The sequence below is a fragment of the Fundulus heteroclitus genome, chromosome 13 (assembly GCF_011125445.2).
Source record: "Fundulus heteroclitus isolate FHET01 chromosome 13, MU-UCD_Fhet_4.1, whole genome shotgun sequence".
In the NCBI taxonomy this organism is placed as follows: Eukaryota; Metazoa; Chordata; class Actinopteri; order Cyprinodontiformes; family Fundulidae; genus Fundulus; species Fundulus heteroclitus.
In genome coordinates, this window is record NC_046373.1 from 39741562 (window position 1) to 39765957 (window position 24396).

At 43.0% G+C, this 24396-nt stretch overlaps 1 protein-coding gene and 1 long non-coding RNA gene across 2 annotated transcripts; one reads left to right on the forward strand and one right to left on the reverse strand.

The window, feature by feature from the left end:
* Positions 1–1148: 1148 nt before the first annotated feature.
* LOC110367420 (C-type lectin domain family 4 member E-like) lies at positions 1149–19781 on the reverse strand. The gene is made up of 7 exons (XM_021313229.2): positions 19682–19781; positions 18817–18919; positions 2860–2976; positions 2210–2266; positions 1791–1933; positions 1551–1675; positions 1149–1445 (listed from the first exon to the last, which is right to left on the reverse strand). The coding sequence occupies exons 2-7, from the start codon at positions 18845–18847 to the stop codon at positions 1256–1258; spliced, it is 663 nt and encodes a 220-aa protein (XP_021168904.2). The 5' UTR covers positions 18848–18919; positions 19682–19781; the 3' UTR covers positions 1149–1255.
* LOC110369326 lies at positions 4208–11529 on the forward strand. The gene is made up of 2 exons (XR_004932369.1): positions 4208–4328; positions 11416–11529. It is a non-coding gene; the product is annotated as an uncharacterized LOC110369326 (long non-coding RNA).
* Positions 19782–24396: the final 4615 nt, after the last annotated feature.

The following is a 24396-nucleotide window of genomic DNA, read 5'->3' on the forward strand; positions in this document are numbered from 1 at the left end:
CTTTTAAACACTTATTCCTTGTGTCGGCTGAATTATCGGGTCTCTAGATTCTGTCCAGGTATTACAGCGGACGATGTAAATGTGAAAAATAACCAGACTGCAGAATCCCCAGGGAGCTACATTAAATAATCAAACCCCCGAGCATCCTGAAAATCCAACTATTTACAAGTGTTTTAAATAATCTTAGAGGCTAAAATGGGCAAGTTATATAAAGCAAAGACTATCAATTAGTGTATTACCAACAGAATAAATAACCTTGTTAATTAACCAATAAAAATCAGCTTGGTTTTACATTTTATCCTTTATGCTTGGGTTCTCTCAGGGTACCCCAGCTTCCTCCCACAATCCAAAAAATCATGTTAGATTATTTTGTCCTTCTATATTGCCTGTAGGTATGAGTGTGAGCATGGTTGTTTGTCCTGTGATGACCTGTCCACTGTCTACCCTGTGAAGACTGTTACCTTGATCAAAAAATAAAAAAAATAAGAAAACAAGTCAACATTTTGAACAATTGAAATATTTTTGTTTTACTGGAAGCTTAAAAAAGTTTGTCTTCACATAAAAAAGTAAGTAAATTGAGTAAACCCGAGGTAATTTATATCAGCATCTGAAATAGGAGAAAAACAACTTTGGCATAAATATTAATTTATATGAACTGTATTTTAATTTCTAACCAAATGTTGAATTATTTAAATGGTTCAAACTTTAAAATGCATTAACTTGAACACAATTTTGAGAAAAACATGGGACAAGTTTTCTTTTTTAAAACATTCAATTATTGTTGCATTAACACATACAGCAACTTTGTAATAAACTTGTGAGCAGAGCTTATAAAAGTTCTCAATTTTGCTCAAGGTAAACTTGCCAACAAGTTGGTTTACACACAAAACGCAACAACGATGTCTTCCTTTGGACAAACTGAGGTAGAAGTTGAGAAAACACTCCAGAAAATATGTTTTCTGATTATAAAAGGTAACAGTTTCATTAATTTCAAAGGGAATCCTACATTTAAAGTCAATAATTATGAGGTTAATATAAAAACAAATCAGACAAGATATTATTAATTATTATTATTATTATTATTATTATTATTATTATTATTATTATTATTATTATTATTATTATTATTATTATTATTACTATTACAACAACATGTCTGGAAGGCAACTTAAAATGTTTGTGACATTTTCTTTATAAAACCAGAATCTCTGCAGCTTCTTGATCCTGGACTCATTTTTCTAAACTGAACTGAACTTCACCCACAAACACGTGAACTCCTTTCAGTTTCTGCTGCTTTCTCACAGATACTTTTCTGCAGATAATAACAGGATATATCGAACCAGGAATCCAGATGATCGGCTCTTCCTCTCTCCCCCATCCTGACACAGTTGGCTTCAGGAGCGCCATCTTTACTCCTGTTGTCAGGTTCTCTAATACTCCAAAAGCTCAATTTAGGAGAAGAAGAGAAAAAAATGAATTAATAAAATAAACAAATAAATGTATGAGAGTGAAATTCTTCAAAAAGACACGTGGTTTATCATCAGTCAAACCTTGTTTCCAACGGTGACCCGTCCACCCACAACCATCTGCCTTCCTCCTCTGAGTCCGTCAGGCCGATCCAGAACCTGTCATCTTCTTCCTCCATTAAGCTGCTCGCTCTTCTCCCCAGGAACATCTGAACAGGAGAAGTTGATGAAAATGATTCTGAGAGACGTTTCTGTGCTAAGATGAAGAAACACGATGATGTGATGAAATCTGTGAGAACATGAACCTGCAGCAGAGTTTCATACCTGCTCCTCTCTGCTGTCTATCTTCACCAGGTCTCCTCCCAGATCTTGGCAGGAATCTCTGCTCTGATTCCAGGAGGATGTATAGTTGGAGAAATAATACCAGCTTTCACCTTGTAGCTCCCAGCATGCTCCATGTGTCTCATCTTTACACAGATCAGAATAAAGACTGTATCAGGTGGAAGAAATCTCTGCAGATGTTTGTGGACTTTGGAGGCAGCAAGAAGCGTCTTTAGTCCTGCAGTTACGATCTGACTTCCTGTTTCTATCAGTCCATCAACATCTGTTTAACATCATTAGAGGACTGACATTTGAGAAAATCTAATCCTGAGATGACTTTTGAAATTTAAAGTGATCCATCAACACTGAATGAGACTTTCCATCTAAACCCTGTGGAGATCTTCCAACCCTGACAGTCTCACCTGAGAAGGGTTTCCTCTCCTCTTTCGGAGCTGGATTGGTCGTCAAAACAGCAAAACCTGAGCAAGAAACATAAAAGTTATTTTCTTTTCCCACCAACTTTGTCCCAGGGGTCTGTAGCCTGCAGCTCCAGACCCACATTCAGCTGTTTGGCCCCTCCATTGTGGCCCTTCTAAAACCAGAACTGTTTTTATTAAGAAAAGGAGATTTTACCTGTTCTTCTGTACGTTTTCATTCCATATCTACATCAGCAGGGCCCCAATAGTACACAGGTTTTTAAGGTAATACAATGTTTTTCAGCTTTAAACTATGTCGTTTACATTTTTAAGTGGGTTAACTTAATTTTCCGTATTCATGGAAAGACATCACTCAGCTGGTTTCGACCAACAAAAATAATGAGTGGTTTTCATAAAAGATAATTATTTTGTTCTATTTCTGAAAATATAAATACATTTGTGTAATTTTCTCAGCTTTCAAACTTAATTTAGTGCATATTTATAAGATCAAAGTTTTTCTGAAGCTATAGCCAAATCGTATTTTGTAGCGATGGGGGCAAAGTGATGCTATGAATGGCAAAGGTTGCTGACCCTCTTTCTGTTCCCTTCAAAAAGATCAGATATCTTGAGAAAGTAAATTCAGTTAAAAAACTCACAGAGTCTGTAGATGACGATGAGAGCAGCAGCCAGCAGAGAGCCCAGAACCAGCAGGACTTTCTGTGGCTGATTGGAGGTTCTGGTTGGGTTCTCATGTTGGGAACCAGCAGCTTCACCTGAGGAGCATTTAGAGGAGAACCAGATCAGAACCTGGAGACAGACTCACTGCAAACAAGCAACATTTCTAACCCGACATTGACTCTGCTTCAAGAATCTAAGAGTTTCTGCACCTACAACTAAAGTTAAGTTTAAAAATAGGAAGTCACTTTAAAGTTTTTGTTCTGTTTTTGTCAGGGTTCTCTGTATGTGCCTGCTCTAACTCTGCTTCTCAGGTGTGTCTAGTTGGTTGTGGGGGCGTGGTCCACACCTGCAGCTCGTTGGAGGCGGCTTCCTCTGGCTTCTTAAGCAAGGCACTGACAGATGGAAGACGCCAGAGCCTTAAACCAGTTGTGGTACGACATGGCCTCTGACCAAGCCTTGGAAACCTGTTCGTGAGTCTTGTACATGTAGCAAGTCTGTAAAAAAAGGTGTATATTTCACCTCAAATCCATCTTCACTATTTATGTATATTTGTTTTTCTTAGTTTCTGAATTTTATTTTGGTGGTGACGCTTTTATTTTCTTGCTTCCTGTTTGACGTCATATCCTGTGTGTTCCCGCTGTTCTCCTCAGTTCGCGCCGAGCTGCGCTGGGGAGAGGTAAGCGTATAGAGTTGTCTTCTGCTTAAGTGTTAAAAATATTTGAAATGTTCTTAAAAGTATGTTCACTAAGCTCACAACTTGTTATATTTTGTTGTTAAGTTGTTTTATGTGTAGTGCAGCACGTTATTGGGTATTTAATCCCTATATTAAAGACAATTATCGAGTTTACCATCCAAACGGTTTTATTTTTGTTCTTTTGGTTGGTTAAGGTCTGTGTGGGGAGGCCGGAGCCTGGGAACTGCTGTGCTGAATGCATTTTTATTTTGAACAGGTATGTGAGTTGCTTTAAATGTCATTTGGATGTTAAACTTATGTGTTTAGTATATTTTCATATTGTAGTGAAGGATTCTTTTTGTGGTTTATTTGACTTGAACAGTGAAAGGTGTGGCTATGGATTATTATTATTTTTATTGTTTTGATATTTTACTTATTTGCTGACCTTAAGTTTTGGTTGGTTGTGGCACATTCCTGCGTGAGTTCGCGCCGAGCTGCGCTGGGGAGAGGTCTGTGTGGGGAGGCCGGAGCCTGGGAACTGCTGTGCTGAATGCATTTTTATTTTGAACAGAATAAACTCGCCTTCCTGCTACAAAACACCCTGGGTCCTCGACTGCTGGTTCCTTTCTTCACCTACACACACAACGCAGAGTACATACGACAGATGAGGCGGATGGTGCAGGCTACAGTGGTGCCGTGACCCGGATCCACACTGCTTCGGACAAGTTCACCGTGGTTCGAGAAGAGTGGATCAATGTCAACTGGTCACCTGAGGTTGCTTGTTACATTAACACATCTATACAGACTGAATAGTTTTACAGAGTTGAACGTGGAATAGTGTTTTGCTCCAGCAACAACAAGAAAAAAAAGAAAAAAAAAATCAAACTGAAAATGACTTATGTTAAAAATAAGGCAGATGAGGACAAATGTTCGTTGAGTGGTGTTAACTTCTCTGTGGGGAGAGGGAGAATGATTGAGGCTTTGCCTTTTACTCCAGTTCGAAATGCTAATGTTGCAGGCTCTCCAGCCTTTTGTTCTACACGTGTAGTTGAGAATGTATCTTCTACAAATGTGCGTGATGGTGCGGTCCTGGACAATTCAGTTAGTGCTGACCCACCATTAAGTGACCTTATTACAAGCATTGCACAGCAAGTTGGACAGTCCATAATGGACCGTCTTAAGGGTGAATGTGGGGAAGGAGGTGTTCGGGGTCTGCAATTTCAGGGCAGTGTGGGCCAATCGCAGAGTGAACCTACTTACCTCAACTTGACTGGGGCAAAGCTAGTACTACAGCCAGACGTCAAAGAACCCCCCACCTTCAGGGGAGATGGATCTGACAAAAACACTGTTGGCGAGTGGGAAGAGTTAATGAAAATCTACTTCAGAAAACGAGGCACACCCACTAATGAACAGTACTCTGAGATCCTCTCCAAGTTGATGGGAAAAGCTAAAGATATTGTGAGGATAACACTGCGAAGCAGCCCTTCACTAAAGCCTCAGGAAAAGCCAGACATTGTCTACAGCATCCTCAGACAACATTTCAGTGATGTGCCCTATTCATGTATGCCGATGGCTGATTTTTACAACACTGTGCCACTAGTAACAGAAACACCTCTAGATTACTGGGTACGCTTGAACAAGGCAGTTGATGCAGCAGAAGAGGGCTTGAAGAGATTAGGAAGGCATGTAGATAACCCTTGCCAAGAAGCAACTATGATGTTTGTGAAACATTGCCCAGATCCAGCGCTTGCTGCCATTTTGAAGTTCAAAGCACCAGACAAATGGACAGCCAGTGAAATTCAGGAGCACATTGATCGTTACCAAATTGAAGCCAGAGAGCAGGTGGTTTCCAGGTCAAGATATTCTAAACTAGCTACAGTTCATGCTCAAGCTCCTGTTCCTGAACAATTATCATCACCACCCTGTCACTTAAGAGACATTCCATCACCCCAAGAAACTGGTGCAGCAGCCCTGCCACATTGTAATGACAGCTGCATGAAGACTTTAATCAGTCTCTTTGAACGTACACTCTCACAGAACAGTCAGACTGCAGGCAGACAGAACGCACCCAGCCAAGGGCATCACAAAGCATGCAGGGTTTGTCAGTCTCGGGATCATTCTACCATCTCACACTGTAAACAGAAACGACTGTGTTTAGCATGCTTTGAACCAAATCATATTAAGCGAGACTGTCCCAACCGCTCATCCATCAGAAATGAGCATGGTCTTCAGTCACAAGATCCCCAGCATTTAAACTAGCTGGCCTGCATGGGGTGGGGGGTGGTGTGGGCTCAAAAGAAAAAACCCTCAATAATAATGACATTGAACAGCAGTATGAAAAGGCATGTGCAGCAGCACCAGTTGGTGCTAGGGTGATAGCTCAAAACACACAACGAATTGAGCCATTTGATGAACTGTTTTATACACCTGTGACTCTGAATAACAAGTTTCAGCTACAGGGGATGCTTGACTCAGGTTCCATGGCCTGCACTCTGAGTGAGAAGGTGGAACAAATGATGCTGAATCAGAACTCACTTTCTGAACCTGTACCCCTCTCTCAAGAAATTGTTCTCATTGGTTGTGGAGGGACGCTCAGCAAACCCCGCTGTATGTATGAGGTGGAAATGAAACTGTATGGCGAGACCTGTGTTGTTCCTGTGTTAGTAGTGCCAGGCCAAAGAGACGATTTAATCATTGGCTCAAATGTCATAAGATTCCTCATGCATCAGCTGAAAATAACCAATGATTATTGGCGTCTAGTGTCCAGTCCCAGTCTTCTCCCGGAATGTGAGCAGTTTCTTGACATGATGGCAAGCACTTCTCGGTGGAGAGGTGAAGAACTCCCAGAGAAGGTGGGCACAGTCAAACTACAACAGTCAGTCACCCTGCTGGCAAAAACTGAACATCTGGTGTGGGGTAAGCTGCCACATAACATTCCTATGTCTCCAGGGAGTACTGTGATTACCGAACCAACCTCATCTAAGTCGATGCCTCGTAACATCATGGTTGCTCGCATTATCACTCCCTTATGGGGAGATAGGTGGGTCCCTTTAAAAGTTGCTAACCTGTCAGACAAGCCCATCACGCTGAAAAGAAACAGCAAATTGGCAGATGTGTCTCCTTGCCTAGCAGTTGAAGATTTTGAGGTTTTTCAAGGCATCAGCCAGGTTGAAACTGCTACTCCAGAGAAGGGACATGTCAAAGAGGGGCTCACAGATCTGAAACTACGATTGCAACAGGTTGGGCTCGGTGACCTTGATATTGATTCATGCCACACTGATGATGCAGGGAAAACCAAGTTGGTCGAGTTGCTTGAGAAATATAATGATGTTTTCTCTAAGCATGCTTTAGATTGTGGCAAGGCAGAAGGCTTTGTACATCGCATCCGGCTTGTTGACGATAGACCATTCCGCCTTCCATACCGCCGAATCCCACCAGCTCATTATCACAAGCTGCGCCAGGTTTTATCTGACATGGAGGAACAGGAGATAATAAAGAAATCTGTGAGTGAATACGCTTCTCCTCTTGTACTGGTCTGGAAGAAGGATGGCAGCCTGAGGATATGCACAGACTTCAGGTGGTTAAATGCAAGGACACTCAAGGATGCGCATCCACTTCCACACCAGTCCGACTGCTTAGCTGCTCTTGGAGGCAACACTTACTTCAGCACTATGGATTTGACGTCAGGATTTTACAACATTCCTATGGCGGAGGAGGAGAAGAAATACACAGCATTCACAACTCCTATGGGGTTGTACGAATATAATAGAATGCCCCAAGGTCTGTGTAACAGCCCTGCCTCCTTTATGAGGATGATGCTCAGCATATTTGGAGATCTGAACTTTAGCAGTTTGTTATGCTACCTGGACGATCTCCTTGTTTTTGCTTCGAGTGAAGAAGAGTCTCTGGAGAGGTTGGAGGTTGTGTTCCGACGCCTTCGCCTGCACAATCTTAAGTTGAGTCCCAAGAAATGTCACTTTATGAGATCATCAGTGAAATTTCTGGGACACATTATAGATGGCCATGGAGTGTCTGTCGACCCTGGAAAGGTTGAAGTCATTACAAGGATGACAACAGCTGACCTGATGGAGGATGATGGATGCACTCCTTCAGTCAAGAGGATAAAGTCCTTCCTTGGTATGGTGTTTTATTACCAACATTTCATTCCGAGTTGTTCATCTGTGGCCAAGCCCCTGTTTGCTCTAACTGCTGGACAGAAGAGGAAGGGAAAAACCAAAACAACTGCTGGTTCATACAGAAAACTGAGACCATCTGACTGGACAGAGGAATGCGAAACAGCCTTTTTAAGTCTCAAAGAAAAGCTGTTGAATTGTGTTGTTCTTGCACACCCAGATTTCTCACAGCCTCTGATTTTGTCTATTGATGCTTCACTGGATGGACTTGGAGCTGTCTTATCTCAAGTTCCAGCTGGAGAAGAGAAAGCTCGCCCCATTGCATTTGCCAGCAAGACGCTGAGTAACTCTCAAAAGAAATACCCCGCTCACAGGCTAGAATTTTTGGCTTTGAAATGGAGTATATGTGAGAAGTTCAGTCATTGGTTAAGAGGTCAAACATTCACGGTGTGGACTGATAACAATCCGCTTACCTACATCATGACGAAGCCAAAACTTGATGCTTGTGAGCAGCGTTGGGTTGCGAAGCTGGCACCCTTCTCTTTTGATCTGAAACACATACCTGGGTCCAAGAACACAGTGGCTGACGCACTCAGTAGGGATCCATTTGCAACAACTGTCAGCCATAGGATCATCACTGAGGGTTACTCTCGTCTCCTTATCGAAGCTGATAGCATTAGCCAAGATGGGATCCAAGACGCTTTTCACCTAAAGGTCCAGAGCCAAAAAGTGAAGAAACCATCTTGTGGCAATCCAGAACTCCACTGTAGTTCACAACCTTACCCGTATGACGCAGCGGCAGTCAAGGCTCTTCTGGAGATGCATGACCAGTGGGATTTGGTCACTGAGACTCGTGCGGTGGCACTAATTCAGTCTGTCCAAGATCTGGGTGTACCAGGGCAAGATTCACTCCCTGTGTTCACTTTAGATGAATTACAACATGCCCAAAAACTTGACCCTGATGTTTCCAAAATTTTGCCATTCATTATCCGAGAGAGACGTCCATCCAGACGTGAAAGAGTAGGACTCGGTGTTGGAGCTATAGTGATCATTAAGCAGTGGGAGAGGCTCAAGATTAAAAATGGGATCCTCTATAGAGTCACTCGAGATCCTCTCAGCAAACAGAAAAGACATCAGTTTGTTCTTCCTGATAGCCTCAAGGAAAGAGCCTTGCAAGGCATTCATGACATGGCTGGACATCAAGGGCAGGCACGGACACTTCACCTGGCAAGACAGAGATTCTTCTGGCCAAAGATGGATACCGATGTGAAGGAGTATGTAAAGTGTTGCCAGAGGTGCATTCTTGCCAAAACACCAGAACCTTGTGCTCGAGCCCCTCTTAAAAGCATAAGAACCTTTGCCCCAATGGAGTTGGTGTGTTTAGACTTCTGGAGTGCGGAAGACAAAAAGCAAAACTCAGTAGATGTGCTTGTCCTGACTGACCATTTCACAAAACTAGCCCACGCATTTCCATGCACCAATCAAACAGCAAAGCAGGTTGCTAAAAAGTTGTGGGACCGTGTATTTTGTGTGTATGGATTTCCTGAACGGATCCATTCGGATCAGGGAGCAAACTTTGAAAGTGAGCTCGTTGCTGAACTGCTTCGACTGGCGGGAGTATCAAAGTCTCACACCACTGCGTACCATCCTATGGGAAACGGGGGCACCGAGAGGTTCAACCGCACACTTGGCAGCATGCTCAGATCATTGCCACTGAGAGAGAAGAACAAATGGCCTGAACAAATACAAACATTGACTTTTGCATATAATGCAACAGTTCACGAGACTACAGGATTTGCTCCATTCCAACTCATGTTTGGTCGGGTCCCGAGGCTCCCTGTGGATGTGATATTCAAACAGGTGTTGTGTGATCCGGTGACTACTGATTACAAGAACTATGCCAACACACTCATGTCACATCTGTATGAGGCAGCTAAGATAGCTCAAGCACATGCTGTGGAAGAACAAGATAAGCAGGCAGAAGGGTACAACAGAAAAGTGAAAGGTACCCATCTGAACATTGGAGACAGAGTCTTGCTAGCAAACAAGGGTGAAAGGGGGAAGAAAAAGTTATCTGACAAGTGGAGTACTACAGTTTACACAGTTGTTGACAGGAATCTTCAAACTCACACATACAAGTTAAAGGACAAGCAAGGTAACAAAAAAATTGTGCACAGGAACCTGATATTGGACATCAGCTTTCTGCCTGTGGAGGCGACCCAGGATGAGGTCACTGTTGTAGGAGCAGAGGAGGCACAAGGTCTGTCAGACTCCTTTGATGCTTCGGACGAGAGAGGTTTAGATGATGGAGATAATGCATGGGAGATGAGTGAATCGACGAACTGTGGCAGCAATGTTTCTCTGGATCAAGACGTTTCAGAGCCAGGCTTGTCCAGCCAGAGTCTTGTGACGCCTCACAGTGTGATGGAGCTCTCAGGTGAACATGCTCATGGTCATGTGGCAGACGGAGAGTTACAGACAGTGAGTCAAGCTCACTCTACGGACACGGAGGTTCTTCCTGTAGATTCAGATGCTAACATGGACATGTGTCACCCCCCAGAGACTGACCAAGTTGTTAGGACTCGGGTGGGCAGGGTAAGCAAAAGGGTGAACAGACTCATTGAATCCATGGTTCAGAGACCTTTTGATCTTAGGGATTTGGCAAACTCTGTGAGCCAAAAATCCCAGTCCATTCTTACTTGGTTTTGAGCGAATTCATTTGTTTGGAGTCCAGTACCTGGACAGTTCGGAGATATAACTGTAACAGAGTATTGTTTTCCTCAAATATACATTCTGTATTGTGTTTATGGGTTTAAAGTTGGCACAGAATTGTATGGTGTAAATGGCATCATATGGATCTGAGAAGGGCAGAGGCCTGATCAACCGAATGTTCCTTCGAAACCTGTTTTGTAGGTAGCTTTCAAGCTGAGTGCTGTACTTGGTTATGGCAACCCTGTGCTAAATTTTCATCAAATTTGTCAGTTTTCCATGTATTGGGATTGTAAACTTTGGACTGACTTGGATTTTGGTGAAATATAGGAGGGGTGGATGTAGCAAGTCTGTAAAAAAAGGTGTATATTTCACCTCAAATCCATCTTCACTATTTATGTATATTTGTTTTTCTTAGTTTCTGAATTTTATTTTGGTGGTGACGCTTTTATTTTCTTGCTTCCTGTTTGACGTCATATCCTGTGTGTTCCCGCTGTTCTCCTCAGTTCGCGCCGAGCTGCGCTGGGGAGAGGTAAGCGTATAGAGTTGTCTTCTGCTTAAGTGTTAAAAATATTTGAAATGTTCTTAAAAGTATGTTCACTAAGCTCACAACTTGTTATATTTTGTTGTTAAGTTGTTTTATGTGTAGTGCAGCACGTTATTGGGTATTTAATCCCTATATTAAAGACAATTATCGAGTTTACCATCCAAACTGGTTTTATTTTTGTTCTTTTGGTTGGTTAAGGTCTGTGTGGGGAGGCCGGAGCCTGGGAACTGCTGTGCTGAATGCATTTTTATTTTGAACAGGTATGTGAGTTGCTTTAAATGTCATTTGGATGTTAAACTTATGTGTTTAGTATATTTTCATATTGTAGTGAAGGATTCTTTTTGTGGTTTATTTGACTTGAACAGTGAAAGGTGTGGCTATGGATTATTATTATTTTTATTTTTATTGTTTTGATATTTTACTTATTTGTTGACCTTAAGTTTTGGTTGGTTGTGGCACATTCCTGCGTGAGTTCGCGCCGAGCTGCGCTGGGGAGAGGTCTGTGTGGGGAGGCCGGAGCCTGGGAACTGCTGTGCTGAATGCATTTTTATTTTGAACAGAATAAACCCGCCTTCCTGCTACAAAACACCCTGGGTCCTCGACTGCTGGTTCCTTTCTTCACCTACACACACAACGCAGAGTACATACGACAGATGAGGCGGATGGTGCAGGCTACATACACACAGCGCTGACTAATTTTGACTCTCCTGTTTTTGTCATAGTTTTTGTGCTGGATGCACTTACCTGCCTTGACGTTCCGTCCCCGAAGATTCACCAGTATCACAAGGCTCAGATTCTGCTCTGGCGCTCCCCCTCTTACTCACTGGAGGTTACCCAGCTGGGCTCGAGGTCCCCTACCCGGATACTGGTGTTCCCATTTCAACTCTGGTCAATCCATCTGTTACTCGACCCAGCGGAGGCTAGCTCTGCATCCCTCGTCAGCCGCTGCTGCCGCCCTCCAGCCACTAGCCACCTACTCCATCTAGAGCAGGCTCACAGGGTCTCCCCGACACTCACTCCTTCCCGGTTAGGTCCGCCCGGCTAATAGGTAAGCATAGCACGTTCTGACTGGTACTGGAGTCTAGCCGTCGCTCTAAATACTCCGTTCTCTTGCAGTCTCCTCTGCCTCGACGTTCAGACCTCGCAGCTGCAGTCATAATTTCGTCTTTTGTATTTGCACATTTCCAAATAAACTGTTTAAATCTATCTGCTGTCGCCTGGTCGTATCTGCATGTGGGCAAAACATCTGAAAACCATGACAGTATTCAGTCAAATCTATGCAGGCTTTAAACTACAGTATAAATAAAATAAAAGCACTTCAAAGTCAAGGGATGCGAAGAATCTTTGGATCAGCAGCAAATGGACAGGAGAACGGATTAAAAATCAGAACAAAATCTCAGACGTGTGCAGTCAGTGAGGAGCTGGCAGCACCTTGTGTTGAGTAGTGTAAGAGATTACAGAGAATGGACTGCAAAGTTGGTTGCCATGGAAATTACAGATTAACTGACTCTGAAGGCAAAGTGTCTGACATACTCAGACTGGACAGAATTACTGTTATGGTGAAATGTGTCAGCAAAGACGTCTGCATTACAGATCTTCTCCACCAATGGGATAAATGGAATGCTGATATTATACTGGGAACGCCCTGAATGGGTCGACACAGGCCTGGTATTTAATGTAACTAACAAGGTTCTCAGGGACTGTTTGCATGGCGTTGTTATGAGAACATAGTTCTGTCTGTAAAACATTCCTCTGCCTTTTAGATTAAATGTAGTAAAATATAGTTAAGGTTTGAAGAGTCTTTTTATTACTACAGAAGTCTACAATGCAAACACCACATTATCAGAAAAAAAACCACGGGAGGCTGAGAACAGGTCAATACCTGAACAGTAGGTGCAACAGTGGAAGCAGGTCACCAGGGCTGCACAGCTGAGAGCCTTTCCTGGAGTTTTATCAGTTTTCTGGAAGCACGGTTGCTTTGTAAAGGTGTCAAACAATTCCCATGTGGAGTGGAACTTAAGTTAACCTGTGAAGTCCTCTAGCTGGAGAGCCTCAGTGCAACATTGAGTTAGGTGCAACCAGGGCATTTAAAGGAAATGCCATCGTTGTAATCTGATAGCATTTCTGGGGATGTTGGCATCGAAGCAACAGAACGACCCAGCTAGCAGCCTGGTTGAAAGTTGTGAAGTGCTTGTTTTCTTAAAATCATGGTACAGTAAAAAGTTCTACTGCACTTTAAAGAACGGTCCAAGGGACGATACACACCAAACCAAGAGTAAAATGTCCACTCAAGGTAAGGTGGCATTTTTTATTGTCCAGTTTGTAAAAATCTGAACCAGCGGTGGAATCGCATTCTCCCTAAGAATGAGAACATGGTTCCAGCACTGTGGCAGAGGTTGCTGAGTTAAAAACCTTCCCAGTGGTGAGTCTTCAGAAAATGGGACCTGAAATGTGCATACGTCACTTTCCACGCTAAAGTTGGGATTTATTAGAAAGGAAAAACGAGGGGGAGTGTGCGGCCCTCACGGCAACGCTGACCCAGGCGTACGCTCATCTTGGAGATGGGGGAAGATGGTGAAGTGGTGAATTGCAGCAAAACTACATCATGATTCCTTTCAAACTTCAATTTCTCACCATATCACACTTTAATCAATGATTGACTTTATCACAAGCATTCAAAACCGCAGTGTTATTCATGCTTGTGTGACAGGCTAAAATTATTATAAAATAAAATAAAAAACTTCAGCTCACCCATTTTTAATACACATTAACATTCATGAGGTGCTTTGCATTGACCATTTGTGGTTGAATCTGGGTGTTGAGTGCAGAACATGAGGAGAAACCTGGTACCAAACAAGGAAATTGTGTGCTGGTGTGCATGTGCATATTTTATAAATCAGATTTATTTATTTATTTTTGGCATATGCTGTTTTCTGTTTTTTGTTCTCAGCATGACACCTTCTCTTTTCTGTCTTCCTTCATCATGGTAGGTCCTATACCGGATCCTAGCCGAGAATACAGCAGTCAGTGGTTCTTTCTTTGAACCCCCTCCCCCCGGAAACAGAAACAAAACTGGGTCAAAGACTAGCCTGTGGGCCTCAACACCTTCTTTTCTGTTGCAAGTCTTAACTTCTCTATTCACAGAGAAGCATCTCTCTATGAAGTGTGTTTGTGGACATGGTTCCGCACGTTTACGCCGATGTACAGATCTGATGAAAAACAGCTTATAATTACACCAGTGTTTCTCTTCCAGTACAGAAAGAAACTTTAATGCCACCGGGAATCATTATTTAATGCATTTTAATGCTATTTAAGGTCTTCATTTTTGCTAAACCCATTTAATGACTTTCAGTGCTTTTCAGTGACCCGCAGAAACCTTGAGACCTCTGCCGGGGAGAGTGCAGTCATAAGAACAGCTGCTATACGATAATGTGCAGAAGGGTCATGTAAACCCCGTCTACTTTTAAGACTAATCTTAAAACTTTTCTTTCTGACAAAGCTTTTAGTCAGAGTGGCTCATGTTACCCTGAGCTACCTCTATAGTTATGCTGCTATAGGCTTAGGCTGCTGGAGGACATCAGGGCCTATTTCTCTCACTCTGCTTAGTTCTCCTACTGCTCTCCGATTTGCATTGTTTGTTATTATTTCAGCTTTTAACTTTTTGTTCTCTGTCATTTTTCTGTTCATAGAAGGTACACCTGGTCTGGCGTTCTGTTAGCTGTGACATCATCCAGGGGAGGCAGATCATCCTCTATTACCATCTAACATAGAAAGTACTCCTGGATCTGTCAGGGTTCAGTTTTGATCTGGTTTTTATTTACTATTTTTCAGTTCTTCCTCCGTGTCTGGGTTTAGTTAGGTTCTGGCTTTATTTATGATTAGTTTTCGGTTTCCTCCTACCACTCCCACTCAGCCTTTCCTTCACTCCCGCTGCAGTTAGTCACACCTGTCAGTCACTAATTAGCCAGACTCACTTCACCTGCCAGCCTTCCTACTTAAGCCTCCCTCTACCTTCACTTCTCTGCCAGTTCGTCATCAGACAACACTCACTCCTCGCCTGTCTGCCTGGTCTGCTCCTGCTAGCTGTTTGTTTCCTGCCTCAGTTTTTCCATGTTAGTAGTGATGGCGAGATGAAGCCTCATGAGGCATTGAACCACTTGAGCCAACTGGTTCGAGAAAGGGTTCATTTCTTGGAGCTTCATGTGCACACAAAACCACCTACTGGCGAGGTGTATTATCACAGCCAGCTGTATTTTAACACGTGTGATGCATTGTTTTTTTGTCTATTATGACTCTTGGGAATGACTTCACAAAAGGTGTAGGACGAAATCATTTGTCTACATAAATTATGTATACACATATGTGTATAATAAAATATTGTTTGAATGTATTCTCTGTGTGTAATTATTCCCAAAATAGTAGTGTCATGTGATATGGCATGGTGTGTAATAATCAGACCCCTCAACTTTAATCAAAAGTTAAAAGTGAGATTATGCAAAAAAAATTTAATTTTTTTTATTTTTTTGGGGGGGGGGTTATGGTCAACATTTTCCCCTCAGCAGCAACACTGAAGCACACAGAGGTTCCCGCTGCGTCTTTACGCACGATCCAGCTGCTGATGTCTCCCTCCTTTCAGCTCAATGCACTTCTAGACTGTTACAGTTTATAACATTCTCATCACCTTTAACAGCGACAGGTTTCTTAGTCAGTCGCCGCGCTGACCAGACAAATCTCTATTGCTCTCGTCAGTGCGGCGGTGCGGTGGGCGGATTTTACCCCCGTTGGTGCGCTGCGTGCAACTAATAAACAGTGGGGAAAATGCATAACTAAATTCTGTAAAGGGCTCCTATAAAGGGAACAGGGGTACTGACAGGTCTGAGATGAAGCCCCCGATGTTACAAATTCTTTAAAATTACCCTTAAAAGTGAATTAAAGCGCGAGGCAGCACGCCCACTGAAGCGCCACTGATTCTTTGTTGTTAAAAATACAAGATCATGAAACACAGCTAGTAACTCTCCTGTTGACTTTAACTGGCACACGTTGTTACCGATGTGAGGACATTAAACGTAGTGATTTACGTTTTGAATGGTGAACGGTGATAAAAGCACCTGCTCCGAGGGAAAGGAGGGGAGGGGAGGGGGGGGGAGCAAGCACTGAGGCACCGAAATACGATGCATGTAGTTAAAAAAATGCAGAATTAAAAAAAACGAAACTTATAAACAGACCATGTGGCGTTTTAAACTGCATCTGGTTAGCAGAACTGTTTTATGATCCAGCGTGCAGCCATGGCTGGTTCTGAATGAACCGGTCATCTGGCAAACTCTGAGCCACTTCCCGAAGCAGTCACGTGGTACAGCCGGGCAGCGAGGCTTCGGACGTCATCGTTTTCGATGTCCTTGCTTCATTTAGGTCCTCCCCTAAATGAAGCAAGCTTCGATACGCGCTTTACGGAAACGCCCCCTCCATTACTCGACACACGCATCGAAGCCTCGGCACATCACGTAACATCACTACATGTTAGTCTCTGCCTGCTGCTGGATCTATCCTGTCTCCCCTCTGAACCTCAGGAGGAGCTTCTATCATGTTGTGACTCAAACCTGCAAGTATTCACCCTGCCTTGCTGCTAATCCTGCTGTGGTTCTGGTCTACTAGTATTCTTCCTGCCAAGCTATGGATCCTGCTGCTACTCTGGACTCCAAGTACCCTCTCTGTCGTGTTCCTGGTCCTGCTTGCCAGTTCCTGCATCCTACATTCCCGTCTGGTACTGACTCTGGTTCTTCATATCATCACCATCCACTGTTGCAATAAACTCTCTTAAAACAGCTCTGTGTGTGCGTGCTCTGTCCGAGTTCATCCAAGACAAAATCATGAGAGGATCAATGTGAGCTTCTGTGCTTTCTGTGTCTCTGCTCTGTCTTCTCTAACATAGAAAGTACTCCTGGGTGAATGTGAGCTTCTGTGCTTTCTGTGTCTCTGCTCTGTCTTCTCTAACATAGAAAGTACTCCTGGGTGAATGTGAGCTTCTGTGCTTTCTGTGTCTCTGCTCTGTCTTCTCCAACATAGAAAGTACTCCTGGGTCAATGTGAGCTTCTGTGCTTTCTGTGTCTCTGCTCTGTCTTCTCTAAGCCCCAGTGGGTGGAGGCAGATGAGCGTTCACACTGAGCCTGGTTCTGGTTCTGCTGGAGGTTCTCCTCCCTGTTAAAGGGGAGTTTTCCTCTCCACTGTCGCTTCATGCATGCTCAGTATGAGGGATTGCTGCAAAGCCATCAACAATGCAGACTGTCCACTGTGGCTCTACGCTCTTTCAGGAGGAGTGAATGCTGCTTGGAGAGACTTGATGCAACCTGCTGGGTTTCCTTAGAGAGGAAACTTTCTCACCAACCTGGAGGATCTGATGGAGTCTGACTTTGGAAAGAGACTTGAGATGACATGTGTTGTGAAATGGCGCTATATAAATAAAATTGAATTCAACTGAATAATGCGTCCCCAAAAAAACAGATATTCGAGCTGGACACAATGTAGCATTTAAAGTTTGTTGTGGAGATGTTGGTGGTGACAGGGGGCCCCTTCGGTGATAGGAGGCTGGCCATCAAGAACTGTCACACCTGCTGCCTCTCTCTTCCTCTTGGAATCTTCCTTTGTTTGGTTTTAGGTTTGCTCAGATTTGTTATTGATTAGAGATTTGGATTACCCTAAAATTCAAAAATAAATATATATATTTTTCAAATATTCTTTGTATGTTTTAACTTTAATACACTGTTTTCCTAAATTATTGTGTGGTTTCCCTTTATGTCACCCCACCATACAATCCTGGTGGTCATACCTTTCCTGAGGAGTGTTTTTGAGGTCAGGCACTGATGTTGGACTTGAAGGCCTGGCTCACAGTTTCTGCTCTAATTCATGCCCTGCCCAACTTCAGACAAACAGTCATTAATGCACCAAACTTTATACTAGACAAAATGTGGTAAGAAAAGTGCTATTCGCTGCTAAACCTATCACTCCAGAGAACTAATGTCTGCTGCTTTGAATTTCAGCATTCGCAGACACCGCTCTATGATTGTGTGGTCTAACAGCTGTCGGTCGAGTTCCTGTCATTCCCAATCCATTTTGCTTCGTTATAACACCACTAACAGCTCACTGTGGAACGTTTAGTCACAACTGAACTTGCGACTTGATCCTGTCCGGCATTGCTGTGCAGGAATTACTGCACAATTCTGCTGTGAAGGTATACCTGAGCTCCTGAGGGTGATCCATTCTTTCACAAAGGTCAGAAGAAGTCTGCATGCCTAGAAGCTGGATTTTATAGACTTCCGGCCATTGTATTAGAAGTTCTTCTAGATGTCCTTTTTAGTGTCTTTGAGCTGTTATCAACATGTAATAAAGGGAAATAACCTAATTTGTTGTGTGCAGATATAAGATTTGAACATTTAGTGAAGCATGTTGTCGGTTAGATCAGCTGCAAACAATTTGTCACGCTGCAAACTTTAAAAACCTCAGCTGATGAACTGGAAACAGGAAGTTTCTTGTTTTTAATAAACAGCTAAGACCATTCTTCCTGAAACTCATGTCTTTATAGCTTATAGTTAGACTGATGTTCTTGTTCTCATTTTTAAAGTTGTAAAAGTCCTGTTTTAGAAAATCTATTTAACTTCATCTGAATCCAATCCTGTCTTTGATCTTATTCAACCGTAAATATGTGTTTTGTTTTTTGTCTCAGACAAAGCCGTTTTCCTCCAGTTCAGATGTCAACTGTTGTCTGTGGAAAGCTGTTTGTGTTAAGTCTGCTTGTTGTTGGCCTCATGATGACCACGCAGTTCTGGCTGCAGCTTTTCTTCACCATCCTGCTGAGTTTCCACTACTTTCATGTTCTCACCTTCTTCACAGCTGTGTGGACGTCTCATCATGAGGACACGTAACACTCAGGACAGCTGCCCTCTTGACCAGGTTTCTCTTCAAAAATAGCTGTTGATCTCACACTTAAGTGTTCAGAACATCAAACAGATTTAACTGTTAGTCAAAGGCAACACAAGGAAATGCAAAATGCAGTTTTAAAATAAGGGTTTTATTATCAGGGGAGAAAAATAATCCAAACCTATGTGAAAAAGTGATTGACCTCCCAACACACCCCAAACACAAGTGGGGTTCATCAAACCACTATGTATGAATCAAAGAAAATTTTACTGATTCATTTAGCTTGCATTTGAAAAAAGCTGCATTTTAGGTGAAAACAGTGATAGATGCCATTTTCTGTTTATTTCTTATGAATCAGCACATCTTTATCCAGAAAATGTGTATTTGTAAACTAGTTTTCCTGTCTAGTTCTGGGGGTATGGTGACCAGTTCTGCTTTAATATAATAAAAGTCAAGGTCATTGAAAGCTTATCAAGATGGTCAACAATTCATGTCTGTGCAAACGTACACCTAAAAATCTATTAAATGTAATACCTAATCTCTTATGTTTTAAATTACATGTGATGTTATGGTAATTCAGATGAAATAAATACAAAAAAGAGAATTTTAGGCATTAAGTTGGAAATAAGGTGATTTAGCTGCCTCTAAAGAGGCCTTATGTGGCCTGTGTGATTCCATTACTGAATTACTCATTTAAACCAATAAAATAAACCTTCTGGGAATTTTGATGTAAATGCATACTTATAAATGTAATATTTTCAGATTTGTAATCTGAATTGAAACAATGCAACAAATATCAGTAAAGGCAAAAAATCATCTAAACTCACCATCAGGGTTTCCTGTCTGTTCTGTGGACCTTTCAGATGAAAGATCTGTCGGTCATCTTCCTGTTTCACAGCTTGGTGTTGAAGAAACTTCCTGTTAAGCTTAAAGGAGGAGGAAATGTCATATACTGTCTGCTTCTTTTGTTATTTAAATGAAACATACTTTCTGTAAAACTGAGGTACAAACATTGAACCTTTTTACATTGAGTCATATAGTTTTTAATTTCTTGAACACATTAATTATTCAGCATCAAACTGAATTCAAAGTCAGTCAGAATAAAGCTGTTTTGTCCCTGCATGATTCTGCCCAGTCTAAACAATGGATGGATGGTTGAAGATATAGGTGTTACGATCGGAACAGATGGACACAGTGTTCAAATCAGGCAAACAGTTAGAACTATGAAAAAGTTTATTTAAAACTGAAATGTAGCAAGCGGCGTCGGCGTTACGGCAGGAACCTCTGGGGACAGAGACTGCAGGTTAGTGACGACGTTTAACTGGGAGTGATTATTCACAGACGTAATGGTAACTAACATCTTCTCAAAGTTCAGTCCGGGACCGGTGATGAGAGTCGGTTCCAGCCGGCTGGCGGCCAATGTGGTGCGGCGGTCGCCACTCAGTGAGTCCCAGGGCAGAACTCCTCCAGGCGATCGGTGGTCAGAGGACAGGGGGAGGCTCAGAACCGTGAGGACGATCGTTGGCAGGAAGATCAGGAGGATAAACCAGAAGTCGATGTCGGGGACGTGATCCAAGGTCAGAGCCAGGTGGTCAGATGTCAGATGAGGCACCAGAGGGAGATCCAGGACGAGGTCGGGACACAGTTCCAGGTTCGGTACACGGTCAGGCTTACGGGCTAGACGAGGTCAGGCAGGCTCGGTGGTCAGGTAGCAGGTCCGGTTCGATACACAAGCAGGCAGGGATCAGGCAGGCTCAGAGGTCGAGAGGCAAAACAGGTCAGGATCAGGTAATCGGAACAAAGAACGCTGGAATAGATCTCACCACTGGCTTGAAATAAACTGGCACTGCTGTCTTGTCAAAGAGCAGGTTATATACTAATGGGAGCAGGTGGAACAGATCTGAAGTGATGAGGAATGGGCGGAGCTAAGCAGGTGTGTGACATAAGAATTTAGACCAGACAGCAGTGCCGAAATCATGACAATAGGTGCATAAGTGTGAAGAAGTTGTGTGTGCGGTTGTCTGTCCTGTGTGTTTCTGTGATGGACTGGAGACCTGTCCAGAGTGTACCCCCCTACCGGTCCAATGACCCCTGGAGACAGACACCAGCCACTGCAAAGCTCGGCCGGTAGAGCCAATGGAGGGATGGTTGAAGATATTTGCGAAATTGCCACAGGAGGGAGAGGATAGAAACCTTGCAGCATCCACTACCCATCAATGGCAAGATGGATGCCACAGCAGTCCATAGAGGATAGACACTCACTAGCCACACACCAGTCATGGAGGCATATTAAGCACAGGACCAGCAACCCCCAGGCCAAATAGAAACCCAACCTCACCGTCATTCTCCCAAGCAGCAGAACACACCGAGGAGGAGGAACCCCAGCAGAGCTCTGAACCTACCGGGACTCACAAAGATAAATGGAGGAAGGGGACCATGTCAACGTGCCTAGTCAGACAGCCACACGGAGATCAGGGAAGCAGACTTTACACCAGAGCAGAGCTTAGTCCCTGCAGCAAACAGCTGCCACCTGAACATCCCTGAGAGCCAAAGGCAGCCAGCAAGGAACCCATCACACTGCAACATAGCCCTGGGCTCCACACAAAAACCTCCAGACCAACTTGGGTCTGCACACAAAACCAGACACAAAAAGATATTCTGAGCTAATTTTACAGTTTCATAGAGTTGCACAAACTTAATGAAACAATAATCCATGTTGACCCCCTCACCCCGGCCACTGTGAGGTTCACATTAACAGAATTTAAGAGGGGGACAATAGAAATCCGAGGCCCCTTTTTGACGATGGACGGTTCAATTTCACAAAAATGGCTCCTTTACTCCTCTTTTAAAGCCCAAAACACATTAGGGCAAAGACTGGTTCATCCAAAAGATCAAGTCCCCTTGGCACAATCACAGTAATGCTGTGTAAGCTGTTAAATGCCAGGAGGACTGTGACCAGTTATACAACGGGGAACAAACCAGCCGCTGGACAAAAGTATGCCCCAGCACAGAAGAGCCACATTTTTAGGCCAAAAAATCTGAGGTTTACACTCATCTGCCGGCTAACGGTCACTCTTTCTGGGATAAAGATGTTCTCATTGTGAAGAAGTAAGTAGGGTGTATTTATTAAGCGCCTTTCACAGACAGAGCAATCAGAAATGGCTGTACAGAAAACCAATAAAACAATTCCAATCAAGCACCAATAAAATTAAGATAACACGATTGAAATAGACATCCAACAAAAGGCCTGTTTAAACAAGAAAGTTGGTAACTTCCTCTTAATGAGAGTCAACCAAACGTAGCTGCAGAGGTTAAATTCAGATAGGACAGATGTTGTCTTTGGACCAAAGTCCAGAAAAAAAATAAACTTCTCAGCCAATCATTGAATCTGGGTGGTAAGAAACTGAAATTTGGTAATAAAGTAAAACAACCATGGTGTTATTGACCAAGACATCAAGTAAATGGTAAATGGCTTTTACTTGTATAGCACTTTATCAAGTTGTCGACCCCAAAGCGCTTTACATTACGGTCAGTCATTCACCCGTTCACACCCTGGCGGCGGTGAGCTGTGTTAGTAGCCACAGCTGCCCTGGGGCAGACTGACAGAAGCAAGGCTGCCATACACCGGCACCACCGGGCCCTCTGACAATCGCTAGCAGGAAATTCGGATAAAGTGTTTTGCCCAAGGACACAACGACTGAGACAGTCGGAGCAGGAGATGGAACCGGCGACCCACCAAATGCAGGACGAACTCCCCAACTCCTGCGCCACTGTTGCCACAACAAGGGGGCCATCAGCGGAGCTACTGCTACCAACAACTTCATGTTCTTCCATACATGCTTCAAATGGTTCATTTCTATCAGTGTTTAGTGTTTCTCTTGTAGATATAACTGTTGGCTGAGCTCTTAGTATGATTAACTGTATGTGCTCTCTTTCATTCTCTAGATCTGAAAACTGTCTCAGAGCTTCTCGGATTAGTTGTTTGTAGCCTACGTAAGGCCACCTTTGGAGCTAGTCATGCCATTATCCTTTTCTTTTCTCTGACAAAGAGAGTACTCCTGGGGAATTATGGAATGACAATCACGAACACTTGCAAAAGGAAAAAAAAATACAAAAAAATAAATTGAGGCAACATACAGACAACACCAGCAGCAAGAATATGGAACAATACTGTAAAGCACAGGAGCAGGTGTGGTGGGGCAGTCAATCAATAACTGACTTTCCAGATTTATTGAATAAGGTGAAGTGGTCAAGTTCCAGCACTTTATTGAGAAACAGAGCAGAGATTAACTAGACGAAGGTAAAAAAAATCAATAACCAGTAAAGGTCTGGTGACATTTTTAATTATAATCAGTTACTTTAAACAGCATTTAACACTGAAATAAAGAGCAGGTGTTTATACATCCGTGTCATAACTCTAAAAACAACATAAAACTAGAACTAAATGTCACAAAAACTTTTTTTCCATATTTAAATCTAAAGTGTTTTTTGAAATAGAGAACTACGATCCTTAGGATTGCTCCCCGGGCGCCGCACATGGCAGCCCACTGCTCCCCTAGGGTGATGGGTTAAAAGCAGAGAACACATTTCATTGTAATGTATGTTTCAATGACTATAAAGATGATATTACTATTATATTAATTATTACTTAACAGTTTCGTACAGACAGTCTCTTGACTTTCACATCTTTTAGAAAACACCTGAACTGACAGGTTTTTTTTTTTGTTTAGTCTTTTATTGTTTAATTAGAGAAGTGGGCTTTAGGCTGTCTTGGATTCTAAATCAGGGCTTGAATGGTGACAAAGTCATTTTCAAGCAGATATCAAGGTGCTCATTTGTGAGCCTGGATCAATATTTATTGTATTATTTACTATGTTCACAGTGAAGAACGCTGCTTCACAGCAGTAGTTTGAGCCAAACATTCTCAAAATGTGCAGGGCCACCTTTTTCAGAGTCACAAAAGCTGTCTCTGAGATTGTTTGGATGCAGGAAGATGTAGCAACACATTGGACTGAAGATCTGCCAGTTCCAGTTGAAGAGATCCTGTATTTGCCCACTTAAAGGAATCACCCGCCTCCTTGGAAAATCCTCAGACCTCAGTGATAAGGAATGGGTTCTGAATGAAAAGATTAAGCTGCTCTTCAAAGGTGAAACTGTCAAACAGTTTCTCAAAATTGGTGATTAGTTTGTTAAAAAATTCAACACATCCAGTCCCGTCTCCCCTGACTTGTTCCTTGACATCCAGGAAGTGTGTGCAGTCCCCCTGCAGGTCTTCTTTGAATATCTCTGTCATGCTTTGTTGAATGAACCCGAACACAACCACTCACAGAGCTACGTTTGAGAGTTTTTATTGAAAGATGAAGGATTGTGGAGGAAGAAACCAAGAGTCTGTATCGGGCTGGAGCAGGAGGATGGTGAAGGCAGAAGCTGGCAAGCTAGACGGAGCAGGAGCAGGAGCAGGCAGGTGGACGGAGGAGGCACTGGCTGGCAGACGGTATGAACTTCAGGCTGGACAAGGTGAGAATGCTCGTGAGCAGTGGAG

What these genes read in the sequence shown, in the direction of transcription:
- LOC110367420 (XM_021313229.2), bottom strand. Translation starts at nt 18,847, where the DNA reads ATGATGAGACGTCCACACAGCTGTGAAGAAG. An exon ending in TCCACACAGCTGTGAAGAAG is followed by an intron (nt 2,977 to 18,816) that starts GTGAGAACATGA and finishes AATGCTCCTCAG; the next exon opens with GTGAAGCTGCTGGTTCCCAA. An exon ending in CATCGTCATCTACAGACTCT is followed by an intron (nt 2,267 to 2,859) that starts GTGAGTTTTTTA and finishes TTTCTTGCTCAG; the next exon opens with GTTTTGCTGTTTTGACGACC.